The 23,413-nt window shown below is 42.6% G+C and overlaps 1 protein-coding gene across 1 annotated transcript; it reads left to right on the forward strand.

The window, feature by feature from the left end:
* The first annotated feature begins 1,658 nt into the window (after positions 1-1,658).
* On the forward strand, positions 1,659-22,507 carry igfbp2b (insulin-like growth factor binding protein 2b). Its single transcript, XM_083997126.1, has 4 exons — positions 1,659-2,060; positions 9,798-9,949; positions 14,104-14,244; positions 21,417-22,507. Exons 1-4 carry the CDS (start codon positions 1,706-1,708, stop codon positions 21,564-21,566), a joined length of 798 nt encoding a protein of 265 aa, XP_083853252.1. The 5' UTR covers positions 1,659-1,705; the 3' UTR covers positions 21,567-22,507.
* The last annotated feature ends 906 nt before the right edge of the window (positions 22,508-23,413 follow it).

Genomic DNA, 23,413 nt, shown 5'->3' on the forward strand with positions numbered 1-23,413 from the left:
TAAAATATCTACATCAAAAATGAAACACACATGGGAGTGACTCAAAATTCACACACTTCAACTTTACGTCTCATGTTGACAGGTTTAAAACAGGATATAGGCTGGTTACTGTATCTTTTTTACACATGGTGGGAAACTCAGTAGCAATGACAGCTTAAGAAATAATGATACAACAAAAGCTCTGATTAGCAAATTGTATATGAGATTTAAGTCTGAAATGACAGTGCATGTACTAATTTAGAGGTCTCTTATGTAGCTGCAACAATATAGTTGGAAAACTTGGTTTTAAGGCACAGAAGGTAATGTACTTCAATGTTCAAAAAACACATTCCTTCAAAATAAAAAATAGCTAGTGTTACTGTGGAATGAAGTCAGAAAGCACCATGGTTAACTGAAAACAACTTAAAAAATAAAGCTGGGGGAAGAAACACCACAATGAGGTCAGACCTACGTCACGACTGTGTCAGCTTCACAGGGTGCAAGTCAATAGTCACTTGTTTTGGAGCTGTGTGGTACAGCCAGTCTGTGATCAGTTTTCCAGGAGCATTTAATACAAAACATTATGTTGACTACCACCACTAGGCGGAATAATTGGGCCTTGTTTGCCCCCCCTGGCCTTGCCTTTAACTGAGTGCCACCTGACATGCAACAAATGAAATGACCACATCACAGACTTTAATATTCCACTTTCTTTCGAGTTGAAACTTATTTGATGTGGGAGTGTGAATAGTGTTGACCCTTTTGTGTTTGTGTCTGTCATTGAAGCCTGAAAATATTAATTAAGAAGGCAAAGAAAACTCTCCATTAATCATGGTAAGTATTTTTCCTAGGGGGGGAACCGCCATTCCAACATCCCACCAGTCTGACAAAGGCCTCTAATTGTCTAAATGGCAACACTTATTTTTTCTATCAAATGTCCCATCATTCCGACAATTCTTGCCTCCAATGGTCAGAATGACGGTAATTCTTTTTCTTTTTTTTTAAACATCCCGCCTTCCCAACAATTCCTTTAATAGTGTATCTTTTCCTCAAAAGATTTTGCATTGGTTGGGTTTAGGCAATGATGAAAGGAGTTGGTTAAGTTTAGTAAAAAAGACCAGGCAGTGCACGCGCGCAGCTTCCGTGTGCAGTGCGACCAAGGGGTAAGTATGCTGGAGTGGTGGGATGTCAGAAGGGTGGGATGTTGGAATAGGTAAATATCTTGTGTGCTAGACATATGTCAATAAAGTGTATCCAAGCTAATTTCCATTGGTAGAATTTCACAATAAATTTAACATAGAAGAATACATTATATTACCGAATGGCCCCATCTCTAAATGTATGTATCATGTCATGGGTAGGTTATACAGTGTGGGAATAAAGGATTACTTTAATTTATACTAACTGTCAAAACATTACTATTACTATTTATTGTACTGCTGTAAATTTGCTTGGACACACTTTATGTGAAATTACACATGATTTTACTACATATATGTGTACATTTCATATGTATATATTTCACATGGGATACTTTCCTGAGAGAGTAATGTGTTCTCCTGTTTCTGTTCCTCTCCTGTAATATGACAGCAGATAGGACCCTGTCGGTGCTATCAGCATGTTTACCCACACACAGTTGACTCTCAGGTTCCTGAAGTTCATACTGTTACCATCCAAGGGTCATTTTGGATTTCAGTGCTCACTAATAAACCTAGCAGTTGTTAGGATGGTCATACATTTTACATACGGGTGGCTGTTTGCGTACTTGGCTTTGCCTGGACTCGTACTGGGGGATTTAGCTTTCCGATGCCCAAGCTGCACCGCGGAGCGTTTAGCTTTGTGCCCCGAAGTCACAAAGTCATGTGCAGAAATAGTGAGGGAGCCGGGCTGCGGCTGCTGTCCAATGTGTGCCAAGCGGGAGGGTGAGAACTGTGGGGTCTACACACCGAGGTGCGCCAGTGGCTTGAGGTGCTACCCGAGCGAAGAGGCTGACTTACCTCTGCAGCAGCTCATCCAGGGTTTAGGTATATGTGGATCAAAAGAAGTTCTGTTGCCAAGTTCACCCCACCAGGCAACTAATGGTAAGTTATCAAAGAAAAACTGCACTGTACAGAGAGGATCGATATGGACTCATTCATTATATTATATTATATTTATCATACTTTGATGTTATATTTGTGTATTGTAAGGTAGGTGTTGCTTGTACTGACAAATCAACAAAAAATAATGGTGTAGCCTGTGTATAGTTTTGGTTTCATGACCCATACTGTTCCCATCAAATATTGTTTCCAGAGGCAGCAGGCAACTATTTTCAGAAAAAATGGAAAGAAAAGAAAAATTAAACACTGTGTGTGTGATAAATACAGTATGGGCTACTCACCCAGGGCCTAAAGTTAGCAGCTATCCGATGACGTTAGCGTAGCATTCATCATCAGGCCAAACAAAGAGCAGATATTTCACTCTGAAGTTGGCGGGGACAATAAACAACACAAAACAAAAATGACAGGCAAACATTGGACTAATAGAAGATTACTCCCAGTGAATGCAAATCCAGATGTTGCCCCATAATCAATCAATGTTCTATTACAGTGTTTGCTAAAAACAAAATAATGACATTATATGTCATATTCTTTGTTTTCATTTGGTTGTGCAATCCCAACAAGTTTTTCTATTAAAGAGCATTAAAGTGACACAGTTCTTATTTATGTTGAGCTGAGCGCCTGCATGAACTTGTTTTATAGATTGGATTGTAAGATCAGACCTCTGCCAAGTATCTCACTCATACTGTATACTATCATTTATTGAAGGCTTTCCCAGTGTTCATATTGGAAGACATAGTTTAACATTCATATTCAAGTATGCCAGCAGCATCCAGCCAGCTAGTTGTGACCTGTGATCATACCTGTGGACAAGTGACAAAACAAGTATTTATCACTCGAGGAAAGCTTCATGTTGAGCCAAATATCTCAAGGAAACTTCCTTGAGATAACTATGACCTGGACAAATGAGAATGTTCACAGGCCTGTTGAGCCAAAACATTTTATTTTTCTGCGGGCGTCTTTTAATGTCAGAAATAAAACAATGTCAACATCAAATGAGTGAGTTAGTCTTTGAGGACATATAAATGATAAGATCTGCTCTCCCACATTGTAGTTATTAGGAACGAAAGGTCGCTATTGATTCCTGAAAATGAATGTTGACACATGCAATGTGCTTGGCAGGCCCGTATCTGTGAGTGCAAACAAGCAACTCTCGCTGAGATGAACCCGTTACATATCTGTAACCCACATCTCAGTGCTCTCTAATCTTGTTTTGATGTAGGTAATGTGATTGAAAGACAATTTAGAACATATGTATCAGCAGTAAATAAAGATAGGTATGGCACCTGTTGCCATATAATCTCCATGGCAACAGGTGCCACCTAATTTCTCAGTCAGACTTTTTTGCATGTAGGGTCAACTTCAAGCAATTACACTGTAATGCATCTGCATCTGTCATCCCCCAGGCGACATAGGGTGATAGCAACTCTTAACATTGCAAATTTAAATTGAACTTTTCCAACAAACAGCAAGCATGTTGCCATGGATACAGGCGGAGCAGAGAGTGTTTTTTTTTTTATTATTTATCTCTTGTTTGTTTACACTTGGAAAAGGAATCATGCCATTGTTTATTTAAAGTTCCTGTTGATTATGCAGAATTGCACTGATAAGTATGTGGGGGTCACTGACTGAGGATCTGTTTTGGTCAAAGAAGCTCAAGTTTAACTGAATCGTGACTCAGTTGTTTGAAACCAAATGTCAAAAATCTTTGAGTTTCAGATATTTTGGCCACAAAAGCCTTTAAAATGACTTATTTCTTAGGACATAAAACTCCAATAACAGGCCTGTTTCAAAGCAGCTTGACCTCAAGAAAACCTATAAGGATCCCGGGAATAATACTTGTTGCTGTGCTGCAGCTAATGGGGATCCTAAATAAACTAAATGACGACCCTGTTCACAGTGTGTGATAGCATGAATAATGACATAACCCTGCAACTGAGTCAACTAATTTCAGTGATGTTTGCCAATGTAATTCTCCCACTGAATCATGGACTGAGAGCTGTTTTACAGTGACAAGTTCAAAGTTGCAAAGTCCAATGTGGCACAATCTAGGGAACTATTTTAAATCCAGTGCTTAAGTTAAAGGGATAGTTAAACATTTTGCCAAATTGGCCATAATCCCTATAGTTTTAGTCGTAGGTTCGTTACCTTTAATTGTCGGTGCAAGCTATTTTTAGAACGGCGGAGCAGAGCCGCAAGCTGCTCAGACTAGAGCTACGCTACAGAGGCTCATGTTTTGGTTTCCCTCATCAAACTCATACACAATCCAACAACTCCAAAACGCTCTCGTGGACAAGTTGTGACCTGCACATTCACCACGCTATGAGATAATAACGGAACGTTACGAGACAGAGTTGTTTTTGAGGCAAATGTTTTGCATGAATTTACCTCGAAAACAACTCAGTCTCGTAACGTTCCGTTATTATCTCACAGCGTGGTGAATGTGCAGGTAACAAATTGTCCACGAGATGGACAAGTTGATGAGTATTTGTTGAGTTTGATGAGAGAAACCAAGAAATCCCATTAGCCTCCGTAGTGTGCAGCTCGCGGCTCTGCTCCGTCTTTCTAAAATAGCTTGCACCGACAATTAAAGGTAACGAACCTACTGCTAAGACTATAGGGATTATGGCAATGGGCCAATTTGCCAAAATGTTGAACTATCCCTTTAAGAACTGATACAGGAAGTAGCATGTCCTTTATGTAGGGAGGAAGAAGGTTAGGGTGTGAAGGTCAAAGTAGAGGGCTGGTGTGCAGGAGGTCAGACTTTCATGTGTTTCATGTAGTTTCCACAGCCACACGCTACAGTGTGGCCTTTGTTCAAGCCCATCTCACCACTGGGTGATTATCCAAGGCCATGTGTGTATTCTTTGCTATTAAACTATGCAGACCATCATTCTTCCACTAACTGCCTTCCCCGGCAATTAGGATGCCACTCTCCTGTATTATCCCCCTCTTTGCACATTGTTTCACTCTCTTTCCCACCTTTTATTTATTTATTTGTTTATTTGTTTATTTCGGGCATGTCAATTAAATCATCATCACACTTCATCTTAGTTCAAATAATAAAATACACATGGCCGAAAGGGAAAGCGGGAGAAGCAAAAGCTTATCTAGTCCCGCCCCGCCCTTTCCTCCCATTGTTGGCTGTCTAAAACTGACCTTCTTGCCCCGCAGGTGATCCTCTGTCGAGACTTGCTCTCTTGACTTAATTCACCTTCTAAAGTCTTTAATTACTCCATGTAGATGCGCGCGTGCATAGTAGGCTGTGTGCATCGAGAGAAGGTGAAGCTGCGTGCCGGTGCCTGCAATTCTGAGAAATCTCCCCCTGAGGTGTAAATGGGAAGCCCTGCCTCATTCATGCTAATGCTCAAAACAGTTTATGTTGGCAAGTCACGTTGCATAATAGGAGCGTCAAGGAGCCAGAATTCACAATCGGCACAGGAAAAGTGCATTACTCAAGACTCCAGTCTTAATAATATATAATCAGAAATTTTAAAAAGTGCATGTACTGAAAGATACATAATATTAAAATTATGTTGATGGTGAAAAGCATAGGCCTACACCTTGACCTCAGAGTACACTTACTGCCTTTTAAGTGGGACAAACACTGTAATGGTTCCAGTTGGCAACAGTTGTCCCTTTAAACTACAAAGGCAACTTCATTTGGTTCAGATGATACACACACACACACACACACACACATACACAACAACATCAAGAGTTGAAAGAAATAGCTAACCGTAAAAGGTTTTGAAGGGGATCTCTGGCCAGACAAAATCTTCTTCATTATTCAATTGCTTTCTGTACAGCTGCCAGCAGCCAAGTGTTTGAAGTGGTCGGGCCTCGAGGAGAGTCGTTTACACTGACAATGGTTTGAAGTACTGTAAGGCCGAATTTCTTGGTCGCAAGAGGCACGGTTGAAGTGTTCAAGACGCGGCTCCAGTGCATACAGTATATATACGATAACGAGGCAAAATACATCGACCCTGGAAAGACATTACTCATTCTGTGCCATGAGAGCACTAGTCGAAGCATTGCTCAAAGGCAAGCCAACAGCTTGAGACAGGTAGTTTCTATGGCGCTGGAGACATAATCAACAACACAGTGTTTAGATGACAGCTGTTGGCTTAAGTGGTGTTTTTTCTTCCCCGTGGAACATGCTGTCATACGTTTCTATAGAAAACAAGGTCCTAAAAACAACCACTATAGAAAGTTTTTACAACCTGTCCAAATTTACACCTCAGCGAGCTTGACGACAATACGGCCCTCCACTGCCTCATGATTCCACCACCCTGCGATACATTAAGTGTGATTTACTATTCTCCTTGTCAACACTTATTCATGTTTCAAAATGTTATTTGATATTGTAAAAGGCTGGCTGAACTGTAACACTGTTAGCTCTGATCATTTTATTACACTTACTGGGTTTTCCAGGTTATAAGTGGATGTGTGATCGCTAGAGGCTGTGAAGCTCGTCCGTCAGCTACAGTTTGTTATGTCAGAGAGTTTGGTGCAGTAATGTACCTGTGATTGGCAGATACTGGGAGGTGGGGTTTTGGGCGAGGTTTTGCTACAGCAAAAATCATAGTTATACAAGTCAATTGGTAGCGTTTGTTGTTTTGTCATTTTCTAAGTCAACTGTAGCGTCTGTCCAGTCAATGAATAAAGAGACTGAAACAAGCTAACAGTCATAACTCTAATAATTGTATTATGGATGGCACAGTATTTGACAAAAGACTTAAAAGACTTGGATCTTATTTCTTACCTGTGACCAGCTGGAGGTCAAGTTTATGATTTTTAGCATGGTAAACTATTACATTAATATGTTGTAGGCTACACTGTAATCACAACCTGCTAAACATTAGCATGGTAACATCGTAGCATGTCACCATGCAAGCCCAGGCGGGTGGTCTGGTGTCAAAGGCTATTTCCCCTTCGATGCACGTTTCCCCTGACCTCAACCTGAACCTAACACCATCCTTAACCCAAACCAGTCATGTCTTATGATGCTTAACCTACGCTGAACTTTAACCTGACCCTAACTGTTTTTCTCGGCCTATTCCCAAACCCTGGAATCCACTATCTCCTCAGGCACAACCCCAGAGCTGCTATAGCCTATCTCCAGACGGACAAGTGATAGAACTGCTTACAAAGCAAAGTACCAGAAGAAACAATGCGTACAGGTACATGGTAACCATGCAGATTACAATACGATACAGTACATTTGCACTGAAATGATGGTGCTGTCATGTTTTATTCAGAAATTGTGGTCTATTTCCCCAAAACATGGTTGCTAACTACATTAGCAACTTAATACCATGTATTTGCGATGCACGCGTTTCCTAAAGCCACTGATTCAACTAGTGTGGTAACTACATTAGTATCTTACACAGTACAGCAGTGTGAAGTGATAAAACCACAGTGCATGTTGCAGAGACAACAGGCAACATAATGTTTCACAGCTGCTATGGAAAATAATGGGCCATAATAGCTACATACTTTTCTATCCCAGAGAGCCACTAAAACACTATGCTCAATATATTTAGATCAGGAAATAGTTATTAGAATGAATGGTAATGGAATATATTTCCCCAACTGGGCCAGCTAAAAGTTGTTTTTCTTCTTCTTTTTCTTCTTCTTCTTCTTCTTCTTCTTCTTCTTCTTCTTCTTCTTCTTCTTCTTCTTCTTCTTCTTCTTTTTCTTATTTGTCTTCTTCTTCTTCTCCTTTGCAATTTCTTTTATTTGATTATTGTTGTATGATTTATTGCCATTAATGTTAACATTTGTAGCCAAAATAATGGATGAAGAATTTAATATCACCACTGTAAAAATATGCCTGATCTTTAGTTGAACAAGTAAGTCTTTTACAATATGGGACAGATATTTGTTTTGTTTTGTTTTCAACCCAGCATGTAATCCCTGAAACAGCTACATTATAATTTGACAGTGAAGTAACACAAATGTTACCTGCCCCAGAGTTTCCTTTACTGTAGGCTACACCTCATGTGGCCAATTTCCTGGAATAAATAGAAACAGAAAACAAAATGTCCTAAATCATAAGACCACCTTCTCTCTTTCAATGGTATTTTTTATTATTGACAAAACATGTATAAGACAAAATGTCCTTAATCATAAGACTACCTTCTCTCTTTCAATGTTATTTTTGTATTATTGACAAAGCATGTCTTCACTGCACAGGAAGAAAGGTTTTGATTTGTTGTCCAACATCCACCCATGACACAACATAAACCCCTGTCCAAACAACCGAACATGGACATACTCATACAGACACTGAGAAAAAAATTAGAAATGGAAAAAAAAACTGAATAGACAGAATAAAAAAAAATGTAAAAATGATTTGTACAGTAAGACTAACTTCTCTGACTGTTACAGTGCAAGCAACATACCGAGCCAGTCTTACCACCTGGCAGAGTGTGAACTGAAACTTGATGTGCACAGACACACTTCAACACGTACAGAAGCCCCTCACACAGTGTCACAACATGTGTACGCAGCTCTGAAGATTCACAGGGGGCCTTTCCCTCTCAGCCATGATTTACAACCTCAGACTCCTGCTCCAGTTTTGGCAGTGTTAATTACACACACACACATACACACACATACACACACCATACACACCCACCCACACCCACACAGAGACACAGCCTCTGGCAGGTAAGTTAGATACCCCCCACCCCCACCCCCACCTACAAAAGCCCTTACTCAGCATGAAAACCTTCATCACAAGTGCTTTGTGACTCACCTCCAGTGACTAACAGCCAAGCTCAGGTCTTTAATGCAGTCTGTGCTTTGTTCACCGACTGTTCAAATGCCTGAGACCATGAGGGATCAGGACTGTGGACAGTTGTTGACCATGTGGACAATGTCTGTCCAGCATTAAACCCTGTTGCGTTCGACCATTGCAGTCATCATCATCATCAGGGGCCCGGTGCACGTCTCAGTTTCTCTGTCATTTGCATCACACTCTGTTTCTGTTCCGAATTAAGTCGTTAATGTGTTTTTGCCTCTCCTGTCTTCAACAAATGCAGAACATATTTGGTGAAACAAGCAGCAGGAAGCACACTGAGAGTGACCCCGCTGCTCAGAGGAGACCTGGCCAACTGTGTCATGAGCCCCGGTGTGATAAACGCCAATGGGGGGGTGGTTGGGAGGGGGGCTTCTTGGATGAAGCACTTTGCTGCTTGACAGGAAAGATCTTAGCCGCTCTGTTTGCGCTGTCGCCATAGTAATTACAGCCATCGCAACGCCTGACTGTCCAGCATAGAATTAGTCGCATGAGGTATGAGGGACACAGGATGCCTCCAGGACACGGGGCAACTTTGTCTTCTAATTCCAGGATTTTAGATGACTTGTAAAAAGGCCTGTTATTAGAAAAAATGTTTGCTTTTAATAGCAGCTCGTGATTACAGAATAGGTAAATGTAAATTACGTGTGTGAGTGTTTTGGAAAGTAGTGTGTTTAACATCTGTCTGTTATATACATAGCTAGCAAGGATACAGATTACAGTCATGCTCAGTGGGCTCAGAATTTCTAAGAACCTACAAGTATTGAATGTTACACTGGGATTAAAACCAGAAATGTTGAATTAGCTTTGAAAAGCTTTCTTTGGACCCAGGCATGAGGTCTGCTTCCAAGCAAGCCCAGGCAGATGTTTTGTATGACTGGGTTTTTCTGTGTGTGTGTTTTTATTTGCTGCAGAGGTGCACGGGACTGAGAACCCGCTCACCAGGAGACCCATCATAGATGCTTGGTTTTGGCACGAGTCGGCGGTGAAGCAGCACCTGAATAACGTCAAAACCAAGATGAGGACGAATCAACTGGAGGACCAGCGGACCCCGAAAGCCCCTCAGGTCAGGACCGAGCCCCCGCATCCATCATTTCAGGTTTTATTTCCTCTACCGTGTTTTATTCCACATGACAACCGACGCTGGCCTCGCAGCAAAAGACCTCTTAAGCGATTTCACTGTCATAGACACATTTCCAATGTCAACATGGAATCGTGAGAGTTTTTGCAAGAGCTGTGCTGTGTTCCTGTCATTCTCATCATCAACTGCCTCGTGGTAGTCTTTTTTTCATCTTTGTGTTCCAATGACATCAAACATCTGTGATACGGCACGTGTTTTTAGGTTTGGCTCATTCGAACAGTGGTTTCCATAAGCACCGAAGAGAAGGCAGCGTATAGAGCTGATACTGAGCGTGGAGGTGAGCATTAAAAACATAGGGGAGACAAGGGTAATTGGACATATGACAAAACATTTCAAAATAAAACAGAAAATCATATAGAAGACTATTCTCGAGAAGTTTTTTTTTTTTTCCTGGAATTTTCCACCTGGAGCGTGATGGGGAAATTGTCTCAAAGGAATATCATCTTGCAAATGAGACACTGTCAGTAGATATGAGAGACAGAGGGGGACTCAAGTTCTTTTGTAGTCTTCTTAAAGTGTCCTGGTGTATGGAAGGTTAAACACAAACACACACAGTTTAAAAATGCATTATCTTATCCATTTTGGATTGATCCACTGGGTCTGCAGTGCAGTGCAGCGCAGCACAGCAATCCTCTGCATTGGCTCAAGAACTCCAGCAGTTGTCTCTGCAAATTATTATGAATCTTAGAAGCAAAAACTCCATGTCGTCAGCTCCCCCTGTTCATAGAAAAATGAACAATTCGGCCAAACAAAAGCTTAGTGCCATATAATGTTGCATGGACGTGGGGCCCTGGTCGCTCCTAAGAATTGTTGATTGTTGATTGGGCCCCCCACCCCCCACAGCTGCGTTCCAGCATTCATTTTCTGTGCTGCCAAGTGAACAGTTTGCTTATCAAAAGCAAGTGACAAGAGGTCAACAATGTGCTGTGTGAGGGACAATGTCTGGTACAGTGGTGCCCTCCTCTGGGCTTCTTTTCACCCAAACATATGTTACGCACATGCACACACACGCACACATACATTCTTTTTTTTTAAACGCTGACAGTACATGGACTTATTCATTCTTGGATTCATTAACCTAGCCTTAAACTCACCAGGTGGGGAACAGAGTTTTGTGCCAAATACATGGTTAATTAATACACACACCTTTGTCAGTCAGATAGTGTGTAATGCTTTTCTTCTTAATAGACTGAAATCATAACAATATCAGTAGTCAGCTGACAGATATGTACAAATTCTAACCAAAGGCGGTTTGTTCCAGGTTGTAAAAAAAAGAAGAAAAAGAACAATCAATCAATACAAAAAAATAAAACATAAACATAGATATGAGTGATATACTCATATATATATATATGCATGCATGCGTATGTGCATGTCTGTGTGCATGTGTAGGTCATCCACTGTCCCTACTGTCCATGGTTGTGGCATGTTGAATATTTTTGAACGACCGTTGAACTTCTAATTATGTAAAAATCTGTGATTGCACATAATGAGCATTGTTCCGATGAAGAGTCGATATTGTTTTGTTCTCCTCATTGGAATGTCGTAAACAGTCCATACAGTAGATTACAAGCCCCTGCTCCCTCTTCCCTGACGCTCACCCAACATTTTACTATCTCAAAAGCTTCTCGAAAGAAAAAAAAAGTTCTTGGAAAATCCTTAATGAGGGTGACGTACAGTCGAAACACTGATATTCTTTCTGTTTCATGCAAATGAGCTTGGGCCCATTGGGGGCGGCGCAGAGGCGGCGCGTATATGTCCCAACACGGCGAAACAATGATATGCATTTGCTCATTTTCTCCCTCACTTAACTCACTCAGTTGCAGCAAAACAAAACAAAAAAACAAAAAGAAAGAGTCACAAGCGGCGGCGCACAAAACAATTGTTGAGATCATTAGAAGCAACAAAAGAGAGAATGCAGCAAAAGGAGTCGTGCAGCTGGGCAGGGGGAGGGATTTCAGACGGCTGGTGTCAAGCATGGATGCACTTCGTTGTGGGTGGCCGTGCAAGGTCAAATACTGTACACAAAATGCATACCTCCCTGTCAGAACAAGGCTCGTAACCTAAATGCCTGAACTGTACGCGCATTTTTAAAATAGCTTAAAACTTCTTTATCGCCACATCGATGATGTGCTTCTGAGCAGAGACCCTTTAATTCCCGTTGACATGCCAGCCATTTAAATGTGAAATACACTTTTTTCACACTCTTTAAAATGTTTTTGATATTTGATTAACCAAAGAAAGCAAGTTGAATCAAATTATTTTATTTTCTCTGCTTATTGAGTCAAAATTAAAGTTTTATGCTAATAATGTGTGTTTTCAAAGCAGAACACCAATTTTACACATCTAAGTTAACACAAGATGTGGAGTAATTGTGTTACTTGAGTCAAGGATGGTTAATGATGGAAAGAATCTGGGGGCATCAAGATAGAAGAGTGAAGTCACCAGACAGTGGTGGAGTTGCACTGTGGCTGATAGGCACCAGGTTTAACATAGTTTTCTACAGTGACTCGCTATTGGAAAATGAGGAGGTGGCTAGCTGGTTAGCGCGCTAACTTCAGTAGAAGTAGTTTGATGCTCTTCTATACTGGTACTTAAAAAGGTCTATGTAATTGTGACAGTTGAGGGTCCTGTCACTATGCCTCCAGTTGATCATGCGCCCTGGCTACTTGGCCAAGGGGATGTCCCTTTGGTCAAGTTGTTAGTGCACATGACTCTTACCTGGGAGTCTGGGGTTGGAAGCCCGCCTGGGCCCTCTTCACCTTGCCACATAATGATAGCAAAATGGGTTTCCAAGGGTTATATGTTCCCTGCTTTTTTATCCGAGGAAGATAGGGTCCTGTTCCCTGCTTTTCTCCAAATGGATTTTTGCCTATTTTTGAGTGAGAAGTGGAGTTGTGACTTTGAGTGAGAAGTGGAATTGTCCCATTGGTTGGGTTTAGGCAATGGAGAAAGGACTTGGTTAAGTTTAGTAAAAAGACCAGGAAGGGGCTAGACAGGCCAGATAGATAGATAGATAGATAGAGTCCAGATAAATAGAGGGAGCTTGACCAGCAAGAACAGGGAACATAGGACCCCGTTTCCGATAAAGGGTCCTATGTTCCCCAGAATGCATTGCGACTGGGGAACGCTTTTGGGGAAAAACGGGGAACATCTCTTTCAGTGAACATAGGCACGCCCCCAGCAAAATTCACTTAGAGCTCCAGTATGTGATGTGAAGTTGTTCAACTGCTGAAATACACATGAAAGGAGGCAGAGGTGAAGATGGAGGTTCATGTACTCAGGTGTAGATTTTTTGTGTGTAATTTCTGTTTATTATGAGAGACAGAAAGAGACGAGAGGTCAGAGACCGTCAGAGAGAGTGTGAAAGAGCGAGAGAAAGGCTACTTTTCATCCATATGTTCAGATGTCTGATAAGGTTTGTGGCAGACTGCGCCTCCTCCTGCCCTGCTCTCTCATCCTCAGCCAACTAATCATAAGACTGGACCTCTTTGATCCCACTGGCAGCCTGATACACTCTCTGTGTGTGTGTGAGTGTGAGAGAGAGAAAGAGAGAGTGCATGTGTGTGCTTGTTCTTCTGGATACATGGAAAATGTGTGTGTGCACATCCATGCAACAGGAATAGAGTGCACAATATTTATGTGTGTGTGTATGTGTGTGTGTGTGTGGCCATGGCCACCTGCTGCGTTAAGCAGTCTAGCCACTCATGTTCCACTCCACCAGACTCACATCAATAATATTGGCTGAACTTTCTGCTTGCCTAACTGCACCTCGTAAAAAAAGTTAGCTATAAATGTGTGTATTTGTGACATTTTTACAAGACACACAGAAGTATTTTATTTCTCCATTCTTTTTCTTGGACAGAGCACAATATTGGCCCCAAACCTGAGTCTAACTTATCCACACTGTATTTCTTGTCCTGCCCTCTTTTCATCTAATTGACCTTACGTTCTTCTTTTTTGTCTCTATAAATGTTTCTGTGAATCTGCTTTGATCGTCGCTGAGTGATGGTTGTCATCATTAGTGTGTGGATCAGTTGTAGTGTGAATAAGTGTTCCCTTCTTCTTTCTTCTTTCAGAGTGCCTGTCAGGAGGAGTTGGACAAGGTCTTAGAGGAGATCTCCAGAATGACCTCAACAGATAACAGAGGCCCACTGGAGAACCTGTATGAACTCAAATTTCCAAACTGTGACAGACATGGAATGTACAACCTCAAGCAGGTGAGCCATGTACTGGTGTCACACCACACTATGCAAACACAAACTCTATTTGTAGTTGAGCTGGCCATTGGAAGCATTGGTGATAGGCGGTTTAAGAGTCAATACACCTTATATATAAATGGATGCAGAAATGTAGAAAACAATAGTATGTAGGAATAAATAGATCACAACAAATAATTTATGTCTTGTAGAGATTTACAATAATTGGTTCATATCAAAATCTTCAGGGATACCTTTGAGAGACAGGAGGAAATGTTGAAGATGTCTTCCCACATCATTTAAAGTCCATCATTTCACTTATCAGTATATCCCTGTGCTTTTACATTATGTTTGACATGTTTACAGCAAGTATGATAGGATTCTTATGGTTTGCATGAAGTAATCAAATGTATATATGACAAGAAAAAAAACAAGTCCTTGGAATTATATGAGTGATCAGGTCTTCATCTAAAGGCAGAATCAGACTACACAAATTCAGAACGATTTTGTTGTGGCCAACTAATTTTCAGGGTCAGGCCTGACAACAGACGTGTAGTCTAACATAATGGACGAACAGTGATTTTCCGTCTACTACGCTCTATGACACTCTACAATTCCCAGATGGAAAGTCTAGCATGTTAGAATTTTTTGAATTTCTTCGCCTATTCTGACATCTCCTACGACGTGAATCTTGACGTTGACCAATAGGATAACAGAGTTCTGACGCATTGTTTGACACACAGTAAAGCTACGCTAGCTTGCTTCATGATTTTGAGGTGTAGGCCGGCCTAAACATTGGTCAACATACCTCAAGTTCTCTCAGAAGGACAGACAGCCCATACTGTCCTCTTCACCGGACCCAGGAGCAATTGTTTTTTCTTCCTTTTATTATTTGTGTCTAAATTAAAGGCCGCTAGCATCTCACAGAATGCTACAGTAACCATGATTGACAACTTGTTGTGACACCTCCCAGATGGCCTATGAACTCCCGCAGTGTCGCGATTGGTTGTGAACGATGATTGGAATGGGGTGATACTTGTAGTCTTGGTAGCCTTCAGACCGGTTACATGCTGTCATTTCGACATCCCACCATTCTGACATCCCATCACTCGGACATACCACCAATCCGACATACCGCTATTCCGACATGCCATCGTCCCACCATTCTGACAAGGCTTTCAATACAAGGAAATGTGCGTTACTCAACAGGTGACTCCCTCCTACTTATCTGGACTCTCTCTGTCTATCTGGCCTGTCTAGCCTCTACCTGGTCTTTTTACTAAACTTAACCAACTCCTTCCATCATTGCCTAAACCCAACAAAATAAAAATCTTTTGGGGAAAAAAATACGCTATTAAAGAAATTGTCAGAAAGGCAGGATGAAAAAGAAAAACATACTGTCATTCCGACCATATGAGGCAGGAATTTCCAGAATGGTGGATAGAAAATTAAGTGTTGCCATTTAGACGATTAGAGGCCTTTGTCGGACTGGTGGTGGGATGTTGGAATGGCGGTTGACCCCCCTTCCGACCAAAACCCAGCTACTGTGATCGTTTGATCTGCCAAGGTGCATTGTGAAAGACAAAAAAATTGTGTGGTCTGAAGTTTCATGTGGAGCCCTATAGGTGTGAGGGCTACATGGATTCAAAATCAACAAGAATAATCTTCTGTTGTGAACCATGCCTGGAAGAATATCCATATAGTCTACATTCAGACAATGTGTCAATAAATCAATAGACATGATCGGTTCTGTGACTAATCTCCCAGAGTCAGTGTAAAGATGACTCCAAAAGTTTCAGAGCACATCGGTGAGTAATGCAACAAAGAACTTGAGAGCATCATGGGTGCAATAAATTTACAGGTTAATCAAGGTAGAGAATAAAGTCAGGGTGTCTGTTTATTCAGGAGAAGCGGACCGATAAACCAGGACAATGACATCAACCCAAAAGTGGGATTCAGGGATTGCTGGAGAGAAGTAGAAAATCCAGCTGTGCAGCTCATTCAGAGCCCAGACCTTCACTTACTTTTTCCAACAGCACTGTAAATGTTTAATAGCTTTAATAGGTTTAATTGTTTGTCTGATATCAACTTAAGCGTGCTGTGTTCATTTACACAAGTGACTGGATATAGATCAGATTGCATTTTATGACCAAGTGCTGAATCGCGTATTATTCATCATTCAGAGTTTTTCTTTTCCACTTTTCAAGTTTCCAAAGACGTCTTACTACCATATGTCAGGCATAATTTTAGGAAAATCTTTATATCTTGAGTGAGAGCGCAGTAAGTGACATTCAGTATAATGGAAAGACTGGTCTCATTAATCCAGCTCAGATGATGGATAACTCATATCACATCCTCTGTAAAGTAATTTTTCATTCTTGCAAACAAAAAAAATAAAAAAAAGATTTACCAGTGAATCACACTTTTAGAAAACGGCTGCTTTTTTGCACAAATGTTCCAATGCTGGCCACACCCCAATCAGTGATGTCACAGCAGGTGTTTTCCATCCAGTGTCAAAGACAAAACACCTGCTGTGACATCACTCATTAGGATTTGGCCGGAGCTGTTACACGTTTGAGAGCTTCAGCCCATAGAGAGCGGTTTTCTGCTCCGCGGACTTCACTGGTGACTTACTGTTTCATGAGGACCTGTAACACAAAGACTCGAGTGGTTGCAGATGTCATCAGGTTTCGAGTTACCGTGGTAGCTGTTGGAAGCGGTGTTGCTGTGAGCTGCGGCTTTGATGAAGGAACAAGCTTTTGTTGTCAGTATGAACGCTGAGGATTATCCTACATATGAAACACATTAAAAACTGGCCCAGCTTCATTTTTACAGAGATGGGCGATGCCCATGTGAAGATGGACTTCGCCTGTGTGATGTGAGCCTTAAGCCTGGAACACACATAAAGATTTTCTAAATCTCAACAGATTTTTTATCTTTGAGAGACCACACACATAAAGATAAAAAATCTTTGATTGGACAGTGTTGATCGTATTGTGTGTGGTGTGTTACGATATTCCAAATACAGCACACCACACATGAAGATTTGTCTGATGACACACTGGAATCGTCCCCCACGCCAGAAATCTTGCGTGATCAAACGTGATCCGACATACTTTGAACTTTGCTTTGTTCATGGTAGCCATGGAGATGGCAGCCACACTTGTTTGTTATGCTATTTCTGCATTCTAGTTACCTCAGAAGTCGGAGCTGGGAATTACGTCACACCCGAGTTGACGGTATTCCAGTAAACAAGTCAGAAAACATGGCCGCCTCCTGTTGTTGTTTTTAGCCGTTGTTAGCAACACCAGTTGAAAACAACACATAGAACGGTATTTAAACCAGACCGTAGCATGTCCACAGATAGACGTTGGACAGTACCTCTTATTTAATTAAACAAACAGACGTGCTAATGAATAATACATTACGAGAGCTTTCACTACTGTTGATGTACGGCACAGCCATTCTGGATGACGTTTTTATGACTTTGTTGTCAAGTCGGGGTTGGTGAGGTTAGTCCCACTTTCCGAGTCGGATTACCGACTTCAGGGTGCGTTCCAGGTGAAATTTCCCAGTGGGAACTCAGTACAACTGGAACGCACCATATGTGTTCTTCAGTCAGCTTGCTTCTTATTGGCTACATTCAATTTCACTGCACATTTCGTGGAGACAGTAACTCCGGATTGTCGGGATCTACTGTATTTTCCGGACTATAAGTCACGTTTTTTTTCTAGTTTGGCTGGCCATGCGACCTATATTCAGAAGCGACTTATATTAAAAAAAAAAAAAAAAAACCTACGCTATGACCACAAGAGGGAAGCAAGGCTTTTATTTCTAAATCCCTCCTCATTCAGTAGCTCATCTTCATCTTCCTCACGTGCTGTTCTCCTCGCTGCGCTGTCTGACCTGTCTCCGTTGCGCCGTAGCGCTTCACTCCGTCAATTCAGAGTATTTTCACAGCGTATTCTGCGGCCCGTCTTCGGTCTCTGCTCCGGTCCGGACACGGAGCAGAGAGCCAGGTCCGACAGTGCAGGGCTGTCCCTCTCTGAAGCAGAGGAGAGGTCAGCTTCACTCCCGTCAGTCTTCACAGACAGTCCACAAAGGGTTTCTGCTCACAGGGTTTCCCGCAGCGCTTTCCGGCCGCCTTAACAACAAAGAGCTGCCGCCTAAACTAACGTGTAAAAAAAAAAAAAAGTAGCGATATTCGCCGCCGCCGCCCCCCGTCGGACAATCGCCTTCATTCATCTCCGCATCCTCACACACACACACACACCACAGAGAAGCGCGCATGCATAACAGCAGCGCGCGCTATAGGTGCCGGCCTTTCGTGTAAACAAAGCCCCGGCCATTATATGAGACCCGGCTATTAATTAAATGTTTGAAAAATAAATGCGACTTATAAACCGGTGCGACTTATATATGTTTTTTTCCGCTTCATGACGTATTTTTAGGCAGATGCGACTAATACTCCAGTGCGACATATAGTCCGGAAAATACGGTAGGCTACTGTAAACGGCCTGGATAGTCGGGGCCGACAATCATAAATATTGAACATTTTTAATATTTATGATCGTAGTTTCTGAAGAACAGTTTTGAAGATCATGTTGTGTTCAAGCCAAATCACAACTTGGGAAAAAAAAGGGCTCAAAACATGGCAGCCCTCATCGCTAATGGTAAGAATGGAAATGATAAAAAAAAAAGTTACTTGTTGATGTTTTCACATACCTTCATTGGCTTCCAAAATAAGCATCATTTGCTGCTGCATATGTTTTTCGTGTTCAGTAATCGGCCACAATATCCCAAACGTCTTGAACGCAGCATTGAAGTGAGTTGCTCCTCAGCCGCCATCTTGGCAGTGACTGTACCCAATGCCCAGCTCATCCAAAAATGGGCGAAGAGGTGACGTTGGTAAGAGTGGAGCTAAAACTTTGTGGCAAACGTACAATAAGCCACCTGTTGCTCAAAGCTGAACACTTATCCAGAAAATTATGCAGAATTTTAAGCCTTAATGAAAATTAAAACAGGTGAGACCAGTAGCAGGCTGTAAACATGTTTCGGCTGTAAAGTTTGACATTTTAACATGGGAGTCTATGGGGATCACCTCTGGAGTCAGACTCAAATGGCCATCAGTGGAACTGCAGCTTTTGGCACTTCACATGTTGATTTTTATCCTTCAAATATGAACATGAATTAGATTGAAAACCTGGTGCAGGATTATGAATGTTTAAATTAAGCAACCATTCACTTCCAGATTCCAGGCTGGTCATATGGAAGTAGCTTCACACATCATACACATGCATACGCAAACATAAGACAAATAGGGACATGTTAAATGCAATCCACATACATATTCCACCCAGAAGATATTATCCTTCAGGTTTGGTGGAAAGCAAACACACTTGGGACATTTTCCCAATAAGCTCAGTATTAACCAGTTTACATCCAATGCAATGCAATTGCATTTCCTGTGTAAAGATGCATTGGTTGTTGCCGTCAGTCTAGTTGTAGTTCAGCTCAACCTAATGCATACATCTACATAAACTGATTTCTTAATTTGCACAAAATAAATCAATAACTACCTGTAGTTTTGATACGGATTGAGTCAAACATTTGCTGGTAGCATTATTAGAAATTGTTTTTTTGGCTTTGAAACCAACAAAACACAAAATCAAAATGTCATCTGGTCAATTGTAATGTGCATTTTACATATTCTGACTTTTTAAATTTCCATGGCTATTTATTATGTGTATACCTCTTGTTTCTCTCACACACACACACACACACACACACACACACACACACACACACACACACACACACACACACACACACACACACACACACACACACACACACACACACACACACACACACACACACACACAAATGGACATACATATCATTTGCTGTAATTTCCCCTGTCTTTCACAGTCTGACTCACACACATGCACACACACACACACACACACTCACACAAACACACACACACACACACATTCTCTTGTATCACCCCATGGCAAAAAAATATAACATCCCCCTCCCTCCCACCTGCTACCACCCTCCACACAACTACCCCCTCCTCTTCTTTATTTTCAACTCACACACACTCCTCTTCCTCATCCTGAGAAGTCTGCTCATAGACACACACTCACAACCCCCCCCTCACCCCCAACACACATACATACACACACACACACACATACACCCACCCACACACCCACCCGCACACAAATGTGTGGAGAGATGTTGTCATCGTGAATGAGGCAACAAGCTTCTGAGCTCAAGGTTACAAGGCAATAAAAGTGTTTGGCGTACTTCATGGGAAGACTTTTGTTAAGCCGAGGAACGAACCGTGCTTCCGACCGGGGGCTTGAATTTGAATTCTGCTCATCCATAGAAATCAGACAGAGGAGGACAAACAAGGTCACATATCCAGTGTTGTCTTACGAGGATAGTAGAGCAGAAAAGAAGATTTGAATAGGCGCCACAGTTTCCCCTAAAGCAGGGCTCTCAACCACTCAGCCAATTTTCATCACTGGTCACAAACAACAGCATTGTTTCGGACTGGAGTCCTCGGTTCCCAGGGAGGAACACTGTACCTCCTCAACACTCGGCTCCCTTTTTTTGGAGTTGTCCCTCCTTGTCGCGCGGTAATTACTGTAACTGTCACTTTTTTTGTTCTTTTTCATCGAAGGAAGAAAATGGAAAGTCTTTTCTTTGCCCCCGGCTCTTCGTTCTTTTCGCTGTCCCCTTCTCGGGCCGCCCCGCGTGCGCGGCGTAAACTGTGTCCACTTCAATTACGACCTCATTTCTGAGAAGAAGAGGGGGGTGGGGGTGAGGGGGGGGGCTCTGTGGGGGGGCTGGTCTACTGGCATGCCTCTGTGTTATGTGTGTGTGTCTGTGATGGCATGTGTGGCTGTAGATGAGTTGTGAGTTGGGGGGCATGACCTGAGGATGGGCTGTTATTGGGTGACTGTTGTCCCACCCGAACCATTGCCCCTCACTCTCATCCAATGGCCCCCCGCCATCAGGAGATCCACATCCACACATACACACACACATCTCAAGCCACCATACGCCATGCTTCATTAGTGCACCCCCCTTGCTTCCCACTGTGCATCCTTACCCCTCCCTCTTTTTTCCAGTGTTTTCCAACTTGTCTAGTTTGTGTTTTTCTTCTCTCCTCTCTCCAGTGCAACATGTCCACCCACGGCCAACGGGGCGAGTGCTGGTGCGTTAACCCCTTAACCGGGGTCCAGATACCGGAGACACCCAAAGTCAGAGGGGACCCCAACTGTAGCCAGTTCCACAGAGTGCTGCCCACTGCAGAAACGCCCCTCTAACACTCACCATTTCACATGGTGACAGGGTTGATGGGTTTCCTTCAAAAATTCAGAATGTGGGATTTTTTTTTTTTTTTCTGTGAATAAAGTTATACTATAAACATGTAAGGAAAAACATGTAAAGAACAAGTTCTTCTCTGAATGCTTACTGACTTCCCTACTTTATCTATCTATCTATTTACTCCTACTAAAAGATGTAAATTTTAAAGGGACATTGTGTAACTTCTCTTGTTATCTAATCACGAAAATCTGTAATTTTGTTCAAAAGTCTGTTTTTCATTAATCAGTAATCCCCCCCATCAACAAAGTGAAGTGTTCCTTTCAGCTCTGAATTAGCCGTTCATATCATTCATATCTACATGGAGTGGGTAAGCTCGGTGCTGCTGCCATGTGGTGTCTCCATGTTTTTACGTTCAGTGGCAGCGTGACGGTAGGAAACCACGGAAACTCAGTGGAGACACCGGAGCTGTCGGCTCAGGTGGAGGTGGCGTCTGTGAAAAGTCACCGCGGTAACGCAGTGAGGAGGAATGGAGCGTTACACTGATGCTGCATTCACCTGCAGTCGGGCAGACGGCCGTCGGTAACAAACCAGATGTCATTTTAGTCACAGAAGTCCAGAGAAAGCCGGTAAAACGTGGGTCAGGTAAACAATACCACATCGCCATGACAACATATTGTCACGTGTATTGTTTTGCCTCGTGCTGACGGACCACTTGTTTACATAGAGGCTTGTTTATGCCGTTACCAGCGGCTGTCGTCCGTCTGCCGTCTGCCCAATTTCAGGTGAATGCAGCATGAAAAATACGACTGAGTTGCTTGCGATATACAACCACAACGCTAGATGGGAGTAATTCCTACACAATGTACCTTTAAAAAAAGGAGGAACAAATGTATAGTTTAATTTCTTCTACAACATTGATGTCCGGTAACAGGTGGCCACGACTATACTGCCCTGCTAAGCCAGACCGCAGTACGCGAACAGTGAAACTGAGAAAAATGGCTTTAAAGTTTTTTGATTAGCCTTCCAAATGTGTTGTAGGTAGATTAGTGAAAATAGACAGATTTGACAGGTTTTCATTAAGTAATATTTATGCAATAAAATATATGACCACATATTTTATATTTGACCCCTAAAAAGCAGATACTGCGCTCTGGTGCCAGGTTTCCTTAAATAAATACACAGGTAATGCTACGGCAAAGCGCAGTAACTACAATGTTGTTGTTTTTTTCCAGCATGCTTCTAGCCTGTCTAGCCTCTACCTGGTCTTTTTACTAAACTTAACAAACTTCTTTCTTCATGGCCTAAGCTCAACCAAAGCATCAGAGCAGAGAAATATTTTTTTTTCTCCCCCAGTCTGCTGTCAGCAGGAGCGGGGGCTGCAGCAGACTCGCGCCCGTGTGGGCTGAGCTCAAGCCGCATACAAGCCGGGTTCAGCCGCGCTGAGCGGAGCGGGGAAGGGGAAAAAAGTGTAGCCTACCGGTATTTCTTCTACTCTGTGGGACGGTAGATCATAACGGAGGGGGGGAGAAAGCAAGTGGGACAGATCTGCCCAGTCCCTGCAGCAGCGCACGTTTCACAGACAGGCGCACAGTGTAAACAACGTCACCGGTTCAGCACCATGGATAGCTGAGGGGGGGGGGGGGGGGGGGGGGGGGGGGGGGGGGGGGGGGGGGGGGGGGGGGGGGGGGGGGGGGGGGGGGGGGGGGGGGGGGGGGGGGGGGTCAGACGGTCCGAGGGTCCGGGGGGGGGTCCGATGGTCCGGGAGCGGGTGGGGGGGGGGGGGCGAACCGGTCCCTGTGCTGGTGCTAACCTGCCGAAGCTAACGTTAGCTAGCTACCGTAACTGG

This window comes from Trachurus trachurus (genome assembly GCF_905171665.1).
Source record: "Trachurus trachurus genome assembly, chromosome: 21".
In the NCBI taxonomy this organism is placed as follows: domain Eukaryota; kingdom Metazoa; phylum Chordata; class Actinopteri; order Carangiformes; family Carangidae; genus Trachurus; species Trachurus trachurus.

Excerpts from the sequence above, each read along its gene's own strand:
- igfbp2b (XM_083997126.1), top strand. The coding sequence starts at position 1,706 with ATGGTCATACATTTTACATACGGGTGGCTGTTTGCGTACTTGGCTTTG. Across the intron at positions 9,950-14,103 it reads GGACCCCGAAAGCCCCTCAG|AGTGCCTGTCAGGAGGAGTT; the intron begins GTCAGGACCGAG and ends TTCTTCTTTCAG. Across the intron at positions 14,245-21,416 it reads GAATGTACAACCTCAAGCAG|TGCAACATGTCCACCCACGG; the intron begins GTGAGCCATGTA and ends TCCTCTCTCCAG.